General features: G+C 46.9%; 1 protein-coding gene across 1 annotated transcript in view; it reads right to left on the bottom strand.

Annotated features, from left to right (window-relative positions):
• LOC137430349 (receptor tyrosine-protein kinase erbB-4-like) overlaps positions 1-15,016 on the bottom strand; it is a 724,268-nt gene that overhangs the window by 218,973 nt on the left and 490,279 nt on the right. The window contains exon 13 of the mRNA XM_068121152.2: positions 4,686-4,818. Coding sequence (XP_067977253.2) covers positions 4,686-4,818 — 133 coding nt within the window. The remainder of the gene's footprint in view (positions 1-4,685; positions 4,819-15,016) is intronic.

The following is a 15,016-nucleotide window of genomic DNA, read 5'->3' as shown; positions in this document are numbered from 1 at the left end:
GTCTCACTATTTGCCATGATCTTTCCTGGGAAAACCACATTTCAAATCTGGCCTCCAAAGCCAGTCGCCGACTGGGCATCCTCCGTCATGCGAAGTCCTTCCTTGGCACACCTGAGCTCCTCACCACATACAAGGCTTTCAACCGCAGCTCTATGGAATACTGCTCTCCCCTCTGGTCTGGTGCTCCTGCCTCACACCTAGCCCGTCTTCACGCTGTTGAAACCAAAGCGTTCAGAATCATTGGAATCTCCCGCGATGAAGCTAACTCCAAGGGCCTTTCACTCACTCACCGCAGGCAGGTTGGTGGTCTTTCCGTCTTCTACCGACTCCTCTCTGGCCTTGCCCCCCCAGCCCTCTCTGGGCTCTGTCCCCCAAATATTCCTACAGGTCGCACAAGATCTGCCTGCAAGCCTCTTATGGTTAAACTGCCAAAATCAAGACTTTCTGCTCACCTTCACTCCTTCATTCCTCTTTTCTCCCGCCTCTGGAACAAACTCCCTCACTCTCTTCAATCCCACTCCACCCTCCAGGTCTTTAAAACAGCTGTTCACCACCATCTCTTATCCTCCCCCATCCAAAACCTTGATCTTTTCTAACCCCGCTAATTTCGGTCCCCTTGTGTTTTATACTTCTCCCACCCCCCCCCCCCCCCTTCCCACGCCTCCTGCCCCCAAGCCCTCTCCCTCCCACACTTCTCCCTGCTCTCAAATGTTGTGGTTGTGTGCTTCCCCTTCTCTCTCCATCTTGTCTTCCGCTCCCTCTTTTTGTATATTTTGTTTGTCTGGTTGATTTGTTTGTGAAGTAAATGTTAGCTCTTTCACGAGCCTCGATTCAGTATACAAAAGAAGAAAGAAAAAAAAAAATCGTCCATTTGGGACAAAATCAGGTATGGTGGATAGGAGGAAGTAGTTGGCAAGAAGGATGAGATTTGGAAGAGGATCGAGGTAGAGGGAACAACAGGATGCAGGGTTGCTGCACCTGTGTGGGGCAGCAATGAGAGTGATGGATAAGACAAGGAATGATATGGGAGAGGAGGTGTGCAACAAATTGGAAGAGGATGGTGGGAAGAAAATGATCTATAAATTGGCTCGTGTCAGGGATGAGAATAGTTAGGACATTAAGAGAAGTGCAATTACGGATGGTGGTGGTAGGCTGGTGACAGAGAGGGGGGCAGTATTGAAGGTATGGGAAGGTTATTTCAAGGAGCTGTGAAACTGGGGAGGAAGAAACGGCGAGCTGGAGCTTTTGTGTTATGTAGAGGGCAAAGTGGAGCTAAAGAGGATGAAGAAGAGAAGAATGCAGGTATTGAAGAGGTGCATACACAGAAGCTAGTTGCTGCAGGGGAAGTAGGTCACTTGGACATAGAGGCTGTTGAATGTCTGTATGAGAGCGCGTTCAATTCCTGAGGATTGTGAAAGAGGGAGGGCAATGTTCAAGATCCAGGGAAGTAGAGAGGCATTCATTATGCTACCAAGCATGTCATGACTGTAGAGGATTCTAGATGGTAGGATAAGGAACAGTGTGTTGATGGAGATTGGCAAAGAGCAACCAGGGTTTAGAAAGGGTAGGCAGGGGATGACAGATGGGATGTTCACACTGAGGCAGCTGGTGGTGACGAGGTTGGAAGTGCAGGGTGAAATAGTATTGAGATTTGTGGACCTGGAGAAGAGAAGGCTTACAACACTATCCTGAGAGATGGTGAAAGTGACACTTTGATGGATCGGAGTGCTGGAAGCTGAAGTTAGGTTAGTGTAAGGGATGTACAAGAGAACAAAGGGAAGAGTTTTGCTTGTTCCGGGGATGTCGGAGGAGTTCAGTTTGAGGCAAGGAAGCACTCTCAGCCCACTCGTGTTTATCATGGGGATGAAACTGGTAAACAGGAGTGGCTGTTGTGGCGGAGTGTATGCGGGGAATGCGAAAGTACTGGGGGAATGGAAAGAGGCATTCGGGAAGCATGGACTGGGGATGAGTATGGAGAAGACTGAGGTGATGTGGATTGGGAAGCAGAGATAATTAATGAATATCAGGTTAGAGGGGAAGGAGATCAGACAGGGAAATAGGTTTGAGTACAGCGACTGGTGATGGCAAGTCAGACGTGGAGGTGTGGAAGAGGATCCAGGTGGGTGTAAATGCATGGATGAGGGTGGAGGGAGTAATGGCAGACAGAAAAATATCTAGGAAATTGAAAGGGAAAGTTTTGGGATGCCAGCCTATCTTTATGGTTTTGAAACTGCGACACTGATGGAGAGACAACAACAGAGGTTGCAGATCCATGAGGACAGCTGGATCAGAAGAATTGTGGGAGTGAAGATGGTGGGTAAAAGGAGGATGGATGAACTGAGGGAAGGAGATTTGTGTGAAGGTTAGTTTAATGAGGAGATTGGTAAAAAGCTGGCTGAAGTGGGCAAGAAACTTGGTGTGGATGTAGGAGAGACTGGCAAAGAGAGCAGATAGGTTTAGGGAACAAGGTAGGAGGGAAAGAGTGAGGTAGAGTGTTGGGAAGATGATGGGAAGATTGTTTGAGGAGTGATATCAACGAGATGGGGTGGTTTAGAGAGTGGAGTGAGTTGTCTGAGGACAGGGGGAAGTCGAGGAGTATAGTGGGCAAGGCAGGGCAGAAGCTTGGTACTGTTGGACCTTACCCCTTATAAAGGGAGGAAAATGAAGAAGAAGGCATAGCAGAAGAAGACTAAGACTACTGCTTTCATCTCAAAATTAGGCCAACATCAGTGCTAAAATAATCACTGTGACGTGGTTTTTTGGTATGCAGAGTCAAGCCTCATGGAAGAGCGGGTACACTGAACAGATCAGGATGCAACAGGACAAAAGGAACAGTAGAGAGAGGTGAATAATGTGGGGGTAGGGTGTGGGGTGGAGAGGGTTATGGTTTATAGTGCAGCTTTACTAAAACGAAAACCATTAGTTTGGTACTAAATTAGATCTAAAACGACTTAATAAGGGAAAGGTGAATGACTTCAAACAAGTATGTTCTCTAATAGATCAGCGACTTAATAACGAGTGCTTTATACCTCCCCCCCCCCCTTCCCACGCCTCCTCCCCCCCCCCCTTCCCACGCCTCCTCCCCCCCCCCCCCTTCCCACGCCTCCTCCCCCCAAGCCCTCTCCCTCCCACACTTCTCCCTGCTCTCAAATGTTATGTTTGTGTGCTTCCCCTTCTCTCCCCATCTTGTCTTCCGCTCCCTCTTTTTATATATTTTGTTTGTCTGTTTGATTTGTTTGTGAAATAAATGTTAGCTCTTTCACGAGCCTCGATTCAGTATACAAAAAAAAACAAACGATGCCAAGCGTGATGATGTTAAGTGAGGGCTTATTGTACAATAACCAATCTCTTTCTTGCAATAAACTTAATCCTCTAACCTCTGGCACACGATGGCCTACTCTTTTCGAGATATACCATGAGATAAGTAATCTCCACAACCCGAACTAGAACGCCACTCAGTAGAGCGCATACTCCCGCCATGGGTCAAGTTGGAATAATATGTTTTGTTTAACATCCCCTCTCCCCAAAACAAGAAATGAAAAATAAAGTAGGCCCGAACTGTTAGAGAATTAATTTTGATATATCTCGGAATTAGAGGAGAAAAACATCATTTAAGAATAAGAATAAAAGCTTTAATGCAGTAAAACAGAAAAACAAATCCCCCAAAAATCCCCCAAACAATTCCTGGATCCTGAATAATATCCTGAGCTAAACCCAACTAATCAATTCTTCCTTATCCCAAGAGCAATCATCCCACCAACTTTCATCCAAATCCATTCAGAACTTTTCCAGATATCTTGTTCACAAACACACGAACACACATACGTGCACACACACACGGACGGACACGATCGAATGCATTACTCCCTGGTGGGAGTAATAAAGACAACACAGTTGGCTTACTTCCCTATTATAAAAGATCTCGTAATGAAATACATAGTGCCTCCTCTACCAGCACTGCATCAAAATAGCAGTTTTTACCCTGCGCTCATGAAGCGAAAAGCGGAGTTCCACGATTGGTTGTTTATGTGTGTATGGCATACGTACGCACGTGTCTGCATTTTTAAAATTCATTTTCTCGGCAACAGTTGGTCCGATTGACACGAAATTTTACCATAGGAGCGCATTCGCCTGTATAATGTTTTTTTTTTAATTCACAATTATGATGTCATAGGCGCGGTGTGTACCCCGGTTTAGAATAGGTACACCGTATCCTTGCGCATCGTAAGAGGCGACTAAGGGTTGGCGTCAGGAAGGGCATCCGGCCATAAAAACATTGCCTCAAACAGGGAACCATGATTGTCGTGGGGCCCGCAAGGCTAACCCCCCTCTAGCGGGGAAAAATGGCCTTAAAACGATCATTCATTCATTATGATGTCATACGTCACGTGGTATGGACGCCATCTTGCTAAAACGTTACACCTCTACAATCTACGAAACCATTCAATGGAAAAAAAAAATGAAACATGGCTCATTATTAAGTACTCCCCATGGGGAATAAGATATGTCAATGATGATGTTCCTTATGACGTCATAATTTAACAAGTAGAACACTTGATCCGATCAGTATGAAATAACTTTTCGCTGCAACTGTTAGTGTCTACAACTGTCCCTTTAAAAGCTCCATCTCTTATCAGACCTTCAAATTGGAGGGTTTAAAGAAGCAGTAAAAAATTGAAGCATACCCATCAGTGATATAGCAGGAGTTGACACATGTCCGGCCACGACGAAAGTAACGACAAGCAACACACTGGCTTGGTCCTGGACCCCAGCAGCCGTCGTCTGAACACAGTGGATGACAGTATAGGCCTTCAGCAGCTGGGTCCAAAATCAGGAAGATATGTGAGAAAAATGAAAAGTTAGATTAGATCTTGTAGAAATGTAATTTTCTGTTGTTATGTGGCTTTTTTCATGTAATATGTGTTTAGGTATACAGTAAGTGAAAAACTTTTTTTTAAACTCGCTTCTTGACCTGACATTAACTCTCCTTTTCTTGCTTGGGTAAAATCATCGCCAGACATTCAAAAGCAACTGTGTGTGGTAATTATATAATTATATTAAAGTCAAAATGGAACTTTCTGGCTCAGGTTGCAATCTGCTTACAGCAGTATCAATAAGTCGACATGGGCATTAGAAGCCCGTTTTTGTCAATTACAACCCACACCATGGGAAGGGACTCAATCCATGGACGACTTTCTGGTTAACTGGCCATCATCAGCATGGAGTGGTCATCGTCCCCCAACAGTTGAGCTGGCAAGTCGCCCGATGAGGGATTATATACTTGTACTACTACTACTACAACTACGAATAATAATAATAATAATAATAATAATCTTACTATAATTGACCAAATGTCTGTCCGTCTGTCTGTCTGTCTCTGTCCGTTTGAAGGTACCGTAAAACCGGCTGAACCGATCGCAACGATATTTTGGGTGGGTAATCCTGGGATCTCCTGGAGTAAAATAGGGTATATTGTTTTTCCAATTTCAGCTTTGGCCTCCAGCATTTTCAGGTTTGGACTCCCGCATAACGTTATCTTCCCGGGTGCCACACAAATGGCTGCACCGATCGCTGCACCGATCGGCTGCACCAATCGGACCAACTGCACCTAATCTCTACATGAGAGAATTCCACATACCTATTTGGGCAGTGTATACGCTAACAGATCGCTGTCTCCATCGATCTTGCCAAGGCCATAACACCTATCGGCTCACAATCCTTTTAACTGTTGACTTGGTAGTTTTTACAATGAAGGAAACATTAACAATGTTGTTAAAAGTTTATTTTCTGATTAATATGTGATTGGAGTTATGTTGTTTGGAACAAAAAAAGAGATATCGAGTTCAAGTAAATGACGACATGCCGTGATGGTTTCTACTTTCTAAACGTGAACTTTGCAGATCGCCATATGCAGATTCGCCACGGACCCATGATCGATGTTTCTATACGTGAACGTACCCATTTGTTTGCGAACGAGTACGTTCTTCATGGAAGTCCTTCACAAACTTGCTGTCCATGTCTGACGTGCGACCGAGGGTGCTACAGGAATGTGGAATTTATTGGTTTCATGTTTCAGCATTCGCCATATCTGCATTGCCTGTTTGCTTCTGGCCTCCCACTCGTGCGTAGCACGGGTATCTCACGAGTAACAATAATTTGCATACCCAGTTAAGAGGCATAGAAACACTTTGGGGATTTACCCTTTTGCACTCCATTCCCTTGTGACAGGCGGAACGCAACAGGATTATATCCACTAATCTAGATAGCTTATTGGAAGCCTCAACAGCATCAAACACAAAACACGAACTTCATCAGATTAATAAATAACTACCACAGCTATTGTCAAAGATCCTCTATAAGAAAAGGGTCGTTCAGGAATATTATCTGAATAGGATAAAGTAACAACTCAAAATTACATCGCAATAATTAATAAACGAGAGATAAAAGCACGTCCTTGTTCATGTCAAAATGATGGCGACCAGGCACACACACAGCTACACACACACACACACACACACACACACACACACACACACACACACACACACACACACACACACACACACACACACACACACACACACACACACACACACACATACACACACACACACACACACACACACACACACTCAAAACACATACACATACACTCAAAACACACACACACACTCAAAACACACACACACACACACTCAAAACACACACACACACTCAAAACACACACACACACACACTCAAAACACACACACACACACACTCAAAACACACACACACTCAAAACACACACACAGTCAAAACACACACACAGTCAAAACACACACACACTCAAAATACACACACAGTCAAAACACACACACACACACACACACACACACACACACACACACACACACACACACACACACACACACACACACACACACACACACACACAAAACAAAATTGCCATATAATTAATCGACATAATGTTAAAAGTTCGAGAAGTCATTAATAAACGTATGAGTTTAATCAAACAACACGACGGACAAACATACCAAACACGCGGCCCATCACCGAGCAGCTGACTCCGCCCACCACGGAAACGGAACATAGTTACAAAATATTAACACGTCATGCATAATACCGAAGTGTTTTTGCAGTAGCCAACACATTATGTGCACGGTTCCCTAAGCTGAGGTATTAATAATAATAATAATTCATTTATTTTGTATAGCGCTTTTCATGAAGCCCAAAGGCGCTTTGACAGAGTGCAAAACATAATGCATAACAAAACATGAAAACAACAATTGCAAAAAGACAAGAATCAATAGGGAAATATTTAAAGCAAAAGGAGGGAGAAGGAGAAGTGATAGTCAGGGGTTAAATGCTGTGGGTTGAATGTTGAATGCAGTGCTGAACAGGTGGGTCTTTAGTGATGTTTTGAATGTGGTGAGTGAGGAGGAGTCTCTGATGGTGTGAGGTAGTGAGTTCCAGAGGGTGGGAGCAGCGATGGAGAAGGCCCTGTCCCCCCAGGATCTGAATTTGGTCCGGATGGGGGGGGGTCAGGAGGTTGGTACCAGCAGAGCGGAGGTTGCGGGTGGGAGTGTGTCTGGAGAGGAGGTCAGCCCGGTAGGATGGGGCCAGGTTATGGAGGGCTTTGTAGGTCAAGAGGAGGATTTTGTACTGGATTCTCTGGGGGATGGGGAGCCAGTGAAGCTTGTAAAGGACGGGGGTGATGTGGTCACGGGTCTGGGAATGGATGAGTAGACGGGCAGCGGAGTTCTGAATGTATTGGAGTTTATTGGTGATTGTTGAGGGTGAACCATAGAGGAGGCTATTGCAATAGTCCAGACGGGAGGTGATGAAGGCGTGGATGAGGGTTTCTGCAGCCGTGGAGGAGAGGGATGAGCGGAGACGGGCGATGTTTTTCAGGTGAAAGAAGGCTGTCTTTGTGATCTGTTTAGTGTATTTGTCGAAGGAGAGGGTTTGGTCAAAGATGACGCCAAGATTCCGGATGAGAGGGGAGGTGGATACTGGGATACCGTCGATGTTGAGGGCAAAGTTATGGGTGGATTTTGTGAGCGTTTTTGGGCCAATGATGATTATTTCAGATTTATCACAGTTAAGTTTGAGGAAGTTGATTTGAAGCCAGGATATTATTTCAGAGATGCAGTTTGTCAGGATAGAGTGGGTGTCGGTGGAGACGGACTTGGTGGAGATGAAAAGCTGGATGTCATCGGCGAAGCAGTGGAATTGGAGACCATGACGGCGGATTAAGTGACCGAGGGGGGACAGGTAAAGGATGAAGAGGAGGGGGCCAAGAACTGAACCTTGGGGGACACCTTGGGGGAGGGGAGCAGTGGGGGATTTGCAGTTATTGATGGAGATGAACTGGCATCTGTCAGAGAGGTATGATTTAATCCAAGAGAGGGCAGTGCCGGTAACGTTAAAGGTGGATTCAAGTCGGGTGAGGAGGATGGTGTGATCGATGGTGTCAAAGGCAGCGCTGAGGTCGAGGAGGACGAGAATGTTGAGGTTGCCAGCGTCAGAGGAGAGGAGAAGGTCGTTGGTGATTTTGAGGAGCGCAGTTTCAGTACTGTGGTTGGAGCGGAATCCGGATTGGAATGTTTCATACAGGTTATTGGCAGAGAGGTGATGTTTGAGTTGAGCGGCTACAGTGCGTTCCAAAACTTTTGACAGAAAGGGTAGGTTGGAGATGGGTCTGAAGTTATTTAGGGTGTCAGGGTTGAGTCCAGGTTTTTTCAGAATGGGGGTAACAGCAGCAATTTTGAGGGATGGTGGGACAATGCCTGTAGACAGGGAGGAGTTTATTGTTGCAATGATAAGTGGAGAGAGAGCAGGGAGGGAGGCCTTGACAAAGCTGGAGGGGATGGGGTCAAGAGTGCAGGTGGCAGTTTTCATTCCTATGAGGAGTTCAGAGAGGTCAGTAGGGGAGACCGGGGAGAATTGAGACAGGGGAAGGCAGGATAAGGGGGGGCAGGTGGTTGGAGGGGGAGCGGGTGCGGCGGTGGTCAAGCTGTTGTAGATGTTGTCAATTTTGCGTTGGAAGAAAGAAAGGAAGGAGATGCAGTTGTCTACTGTGAATGACTGGGTGGTGGTGTCCAGGGGGCGGAGGAGTTTGTTTATTGTCGAGAAGAGTGCTTTTGGGTTTCCGGAGCCAGAGTGGATAATTTGAGAGTAGTAGGCGGAGCGGGCGTGGGAGAGGGCATCTTTGTAGTGTTGTAGGTGGTCCTTGTAGGCTTGGGAGTGAACTGTGAGACCTGTTTTATTGCGGAGTCTTTCAAGTTGGCGAGCACGAGTTTTCATCAGGCGGAGTTCAGGGGTAAACCAGGGAGCAGAATGGGTGAAAGAAACTGTTTTGGTTTTTACAGGCGCAAGCTGGTCAAGGCAGGAGGAGAGAGTGTGGTTGTAGTAGTCAGTGAGGTCGGAAGGGGTGTGGAGGTCAACGAAGGGAGAAGTGGACATTTTTTCAGAGAGGGTGGATGAGAATGAGGTAGGTGAAAGAGCGTTTAGCTTACGGAAGTTGATAGTGCGATAATGTCTTGGTGTTGGGGTGGGGATGTTGATGGTCATAGTGATGGCTAAGTGGTCAGAGAGGGTGAGGTCGGAGCCAGAGAGATGGTGCAAAATTAATCCAGTGGAGCAGACAAGGTCCAAAATGTGACCACGGATATGCGTAGGAAAGTTGACATGTTGAGTGAGGTTAAAGCAGGTGAGTAAATCAGTGAAGTCAGTGGTTATTGTGGAGTCAGTGGAGTCCATGTGGATATTGAAATCACCAAGGAGGAGGATTGAGGGGGAGAGGGAACATAGCTGGGTCAGAAAGTAGGAGAAGTCAGACAGGAATAATGGGTGTGGTTTGGGAGGGCGGTAGACGACAGCCATGACTGACTGCGTGCGACCAGAGAGTTTAAAAGCCAGGTGTTCAAAGGATGAGGATGAGGCGATGGGGATGAGGCTGGTCCTGATGTCTTGACGGTGGATAACGGCAATTCCACCACCTCGGCCCTCCGAGCGTGGTTTATTGATGTAGGAATATCCATTGGGTGTGGTGAGGTTGAGTGTGTAGTAGTCCAGAGGTTGTTGCCAGGTTTCGGTGAGACAGAGAAAGTCCAGTTTGTTATCCAGGATGTATTCCTTCAGGATGAGGCTTTTGTTGTTGAGGGACCGGGTGTTGAACAGGGTGAGCTTGATGTTGTTTTGAACAGCAGGGATGAATTCAGGTGATTTAGCCAGGGTTCGCAGGCAGGAGGTGCGATTTTGTGCGTTGCCGTGACGAGGTGCGCTGGGACGATGAGTGGGAGTGCGCTGAGCCGACCAGAAGACGGGGATGGAGTGACCTGATTGTACATATACAAACTTACGACCGGAGCCACGGTGAATGTACCTGGGTCGTCGGAGGAGTCCATTAGATTTGATGGCAGAGATGCATGATGGGGTGGAGCGGGTATTGAGCAGGAGCCTTGCGGCGGAGTACCGCAGAGCCATGCCAGGCAGGAGCGGAGAGACGAGACGAGGCCAAGGTTGAGGAGGTGAAACAATGGTCCCAACCCACGGGAGCAGGCCCAAGGAAACGAAGGAGCCAGGTAGGTGAAGCCAGGAGCAGAGTCGGGACCAAGCAGAGGGCAGACAGGAGCAAAGAGACGATCGCGAGGCCAAGGTTGATCACGGCAAAGCGGGAAATGCAGCGGCAATCAACCGCCGCCGCTACAAATGAAGATCACGGCAGGAAAACCGCCGCCACACCGCTGTGAAGGACACAACCCACGAGAGCATGCCCGAGGAAACAGCGAGCAGGCGAAGGAGCCGGGTAGGCGAAGCAGGGAGCAGAGCCGGGACTATGCGGAGGGCAGACTCAATGGCCAAAAAATCCACACGACCACCAAAAAAGCAAGCCACAGACAGTGGCCCGGTCGAAGAAGCGGCGAGCATGTGACGCCTGCGTCCTCTTCAGACCGGACCGGAAGCATCGAAATCTGTCAATCTGTCTGAGGTATTCACCTCAGATTTCTCCATTGCAGTTTACACATTTTAATTACAAACCCGGAATTGTATTTCAAAACAATTTCTACACATTGCACGTTCACAAGTCAAACAATTGTACATGCAAACGACTACAGTAAATACTCATAAAGCAACTATTTGCAGGTAACCAAAATACAATATTCCAACAATTACAATTCACAGTTATTTCCATCGTTCATCTTCCACCTATTAGAGATTAGGCCTACTCGTTGAACCCACGGAACTTCCGCTTTTACCAACAGATGGGGTGGATTTCAGGTGAGAGAGAATTTTATCAAGAGAATACACAGTGCTGTACAATAAATAGAATCGTACCTGAGTGGTTAAGGTGTGTGTAAACCCTCCTGTTTTGGCAATAGGTTGTGCAGAGAAATGCTGTTCGTTTTTTGAAAGTAAACATTGCCTTGGAAAAAGAAATATTACCTTGTAGCGACCCATGGGTCCCCCAAGCGAGACCAGCAACAGAATCTCCTTGCTCCAGCTGGTGACGTAACCGGCAGGCAAGCCACGGCGCCGGGGTGGCCGGTCACGTGACCACCAAAGCATGCCGCGCGTGCGGTTATAATCCTTTGCACCTGTCGGTCACGTGACCACCAAAGCGCGCCTCGCCTGAGAGGCGTGGCTTTCGGTTTCGGTTGTGCTTTCTGGTTGTGATATATATGCAGCCCGATAAACGGGCTTTTTGGTAGAGTTCCCGAGTTGGTTTTTACAATAAACATCTTCTCGGACGAGTTTGTGTCTTACCCGTCACTTCATCCATCTCAAGCAAGAGCCCTGCTCTTCACTGGTGACCCCGACTGCCCCCGAACGGATTCGGGGGCTGCGAACGGACACGGCAAGCGCGCCCTAGCCAGGGAAGCCACCTAGGCTGGTGACGCCGGCTTCTCCCGCACGGCTTCGGGCGCAGTTTCGACCGCGGTTTCGACATGCCGGAGTTTCGGTAATGACGACGGCCATGACTATGAGGTTCGCGCACCGCGCTCGGCTCCTCCTCTACGACCGGAGGGGCGAACCTATTCCAAGACCCTCCGAAGGCACGGCTGCTTCGTCACCTTCGCGCGCACTGACGTTGGCGGAACGGCTGCTTCGTCACCTTCGCGCGCACTGACGTTCGCGGCACGGCTGTTTCGTCACCTTCGCGCGCGCTGACGTTAGCGGCACGGCCACTTCGTCACCCTCGCGCACCTACAACGACAACTGCAACTACTTCTCCGACCCTGCATCCTCGGGAGGCCCGCGAGGAACCTCGGCAGCCTCCCCCGAGGCCTTGACCAGCCCCTTGGTTGGCTCACCCGCTTTTCGCGTGCACCGCTCGAGCCTTCTCGGCACTGCACCCGGGAACTGCAACCTCGGGAGGCCCGCGAGGAACCTCGGCAGCCTCCCCCGAGGACTTGCCCGGCCCCTCGGCCACTGCACCCCCCGTCCGACCACCCGCCACCACACCGGACACCCCCCCCCCCCCCCCCCGCGACTGGCCAGGGGTCGGTTCGGTCGGGTCATCCGGGCCCCCCTCAGGTTGACCTTCCTGGATCAAGTCCATTCTGGGGGGGGGGCGTGTGTCGCGACCCATGGGTCCCCCAAGCGAGACCAGCAACAGAATCTCCTTGTTCCAGCGGGTAACGTAACCGGCGGGCAAGCCACGGCGCCGGGGTGGCCGGTCACATGACCACCAAAGCTTGCCGCGCGTGCGGTTATAATCCTTTGCACCTGTCGGTCACGTGACCACCAAAGCGCGCCTCGCCTGAGGCGTGGCTTTCGGTTTCGGTTGTGCTTTCTGGTTGTGATATATATGCAGCCCGATAAACGGGCTTTTTGGTAGAGTTCCCGAGTTGGTTTTTACAATAAACATCTTCTCGGACGAGTTTGTGTCTTGCCCGTCACTTCGTCCGTCTCAAGCAAGAGCCCTGCTCTTCAACCTTAACATTATCTTCACAAGTACAACAACATTATCACATGGGCAATTTTTTGTCTCAGGTGGACATGAGTTTTCTGATCACCCTCCAATAATAAAACGAGACTTGAAAATAAACTGTTCCCATCACCAAAAATGTCCCTCACGAAAAATCTCCGATTGTTTGGAGCAGTAAATATCACCATTTTACAACAAACAGAATTTCCACACAACATATTTATATCTTCACAACAACGAGACTACACCTGCAATAACACAATGGCTCTGGAAAAAGATATATTACCTTGTACATATTACCTTCAGAACAACTACACCTCCAATAACAACATTGATCCAAAAAAAAAATTATTACCTCAGCATTACCTCTAGAAATGCGGTCAAAGGGGTTAACAAGGGGAGATGCAGAAAATAGGGCAAAATGGAGAAGATTGTCATGGGGACCGCAAGGCTAACCCCCGCTCTAGCAGGGAAAATGGCCTTAAAAATGCATGTTGTTGTGTTGTTGTATTACCTTCACCTGCAGAACAACAACTACACCTCAAATAACAGGATTGATGCAGAAAAATAAATATTACCGCAACATTTATACCTTCACCTTCAGAACAACAACTACACCTCAAATAACAGGATTGCACAGAAAAAAATCAACATTACCGCAACATTACCTTCACCTTCAGAACAACAACTACACCTCAAATAACAGGATTGCACAGAAAAAAATCAACATTACCGCAACATTACCTCCACCTTCAGAACAACAACTACACCTCAAATAACAGGATTGCACGGAAAAAATCAACATTACCGCAACATTACCTTCACCTTCAGAACAACAACTACACCTCAAATAACAGGATTGCACGTAAAAAAATCAACATTACCGCAACATTACCTTCACCTTCAGAACAACAACTACACCTCAAATAACAGGATTGCACAGAAAAAATCAACATTACCGCAACATTACCTTCACCTTCAGAACAACAACTACACCTCAAATAACAGGATTGCACAGAAAAAATCAACATTACCGCAACATTACCTTCACCTTCAGAACAACAACTACACCTCAAATAACAGGATTGCACGGAAAAAATCAACATTACCGCAACATTACCTTCACCTTCAGAACAACAACTACACCTCAAATAACAGGATTGCACGGAAAAAATCAACATTACCGCAACATTACCTTCACCTTCAGAACAACAACTACACCTCAAATAACAGGATTGCATGGAAAAAATCAACATTACCGCAACATTACCTTCACCTTCAGAACAACAACTACACCTCAAATAACAGGATTGCACAGAAAAAATCAACATTACCGCAACATTACCTTCACCTTCAGAACAACAACTACACCTCAAATAACAAGATTGCACGGAAAAAAATCAACATTACCGCAACATTACCTTCACCTTCAGAACAACAACTACACCTCAAATAACAGGATTGCACGGAAAAAATCAACATTACCGCAACATTACCTTCACCTTCAGAACAACAACTACACCTCAAATAACAGGATTGCACAGAAAAAATCAACATTACCGCAACATTACCTTCACCTTCAGAACAACAACTACACCTCAAATAACAAGATTGCACGGAAAAAAAATCAACATTACCGCAACATTACCTTCACCTTCAGAACAACAACTACACCTCAAATAACAGGATTGCACGGAAAAAATCAACATTACCGCAACATTACCTTCACCTTCAGAACAACAACTACACCTCAAATAACAGGATTGCACGGGAAAAATCAACATTACCGCAACATTACCTTCACCTTCAGAACAACAACTACACCTCAAATAACAGGATTGCACGGAAAAAATCAACATTACCGCAACATTACCTTCACCTTCAGAACAACAATTACACCTCAAATAACAGGATTGCACGGAAAAAATCAACATTACCGCAACATTACCTTCACCTTCAGAACAACAACTACACCTCAAATAACAAGATTGCACGGAAAAAATCAACATTACCGCAACATTACCTTCACCTTCAGAACAACAACTACACCTCAAATAACAGGATTGCACGGAAAAAAAT

The sequence above is a fragment of the Myxine glutinosa genome, chromosome 6 (assembly GCF_964187855.1).
Source record: "Myxine glutinosa chromosome 6, kmMyxGlut1.1, whole genome shotgun sequence".
In the NCBI taxonomy this organism is placed as follows: Eukaryota; Metazoa; Chordata; class Myxini; order Myxiniformes; family Myxinidae; genus Myxine; species Myxine glutinosa.
This window is presented reverse-complemented; position numbering and strand designations above follow the sequence as displayed.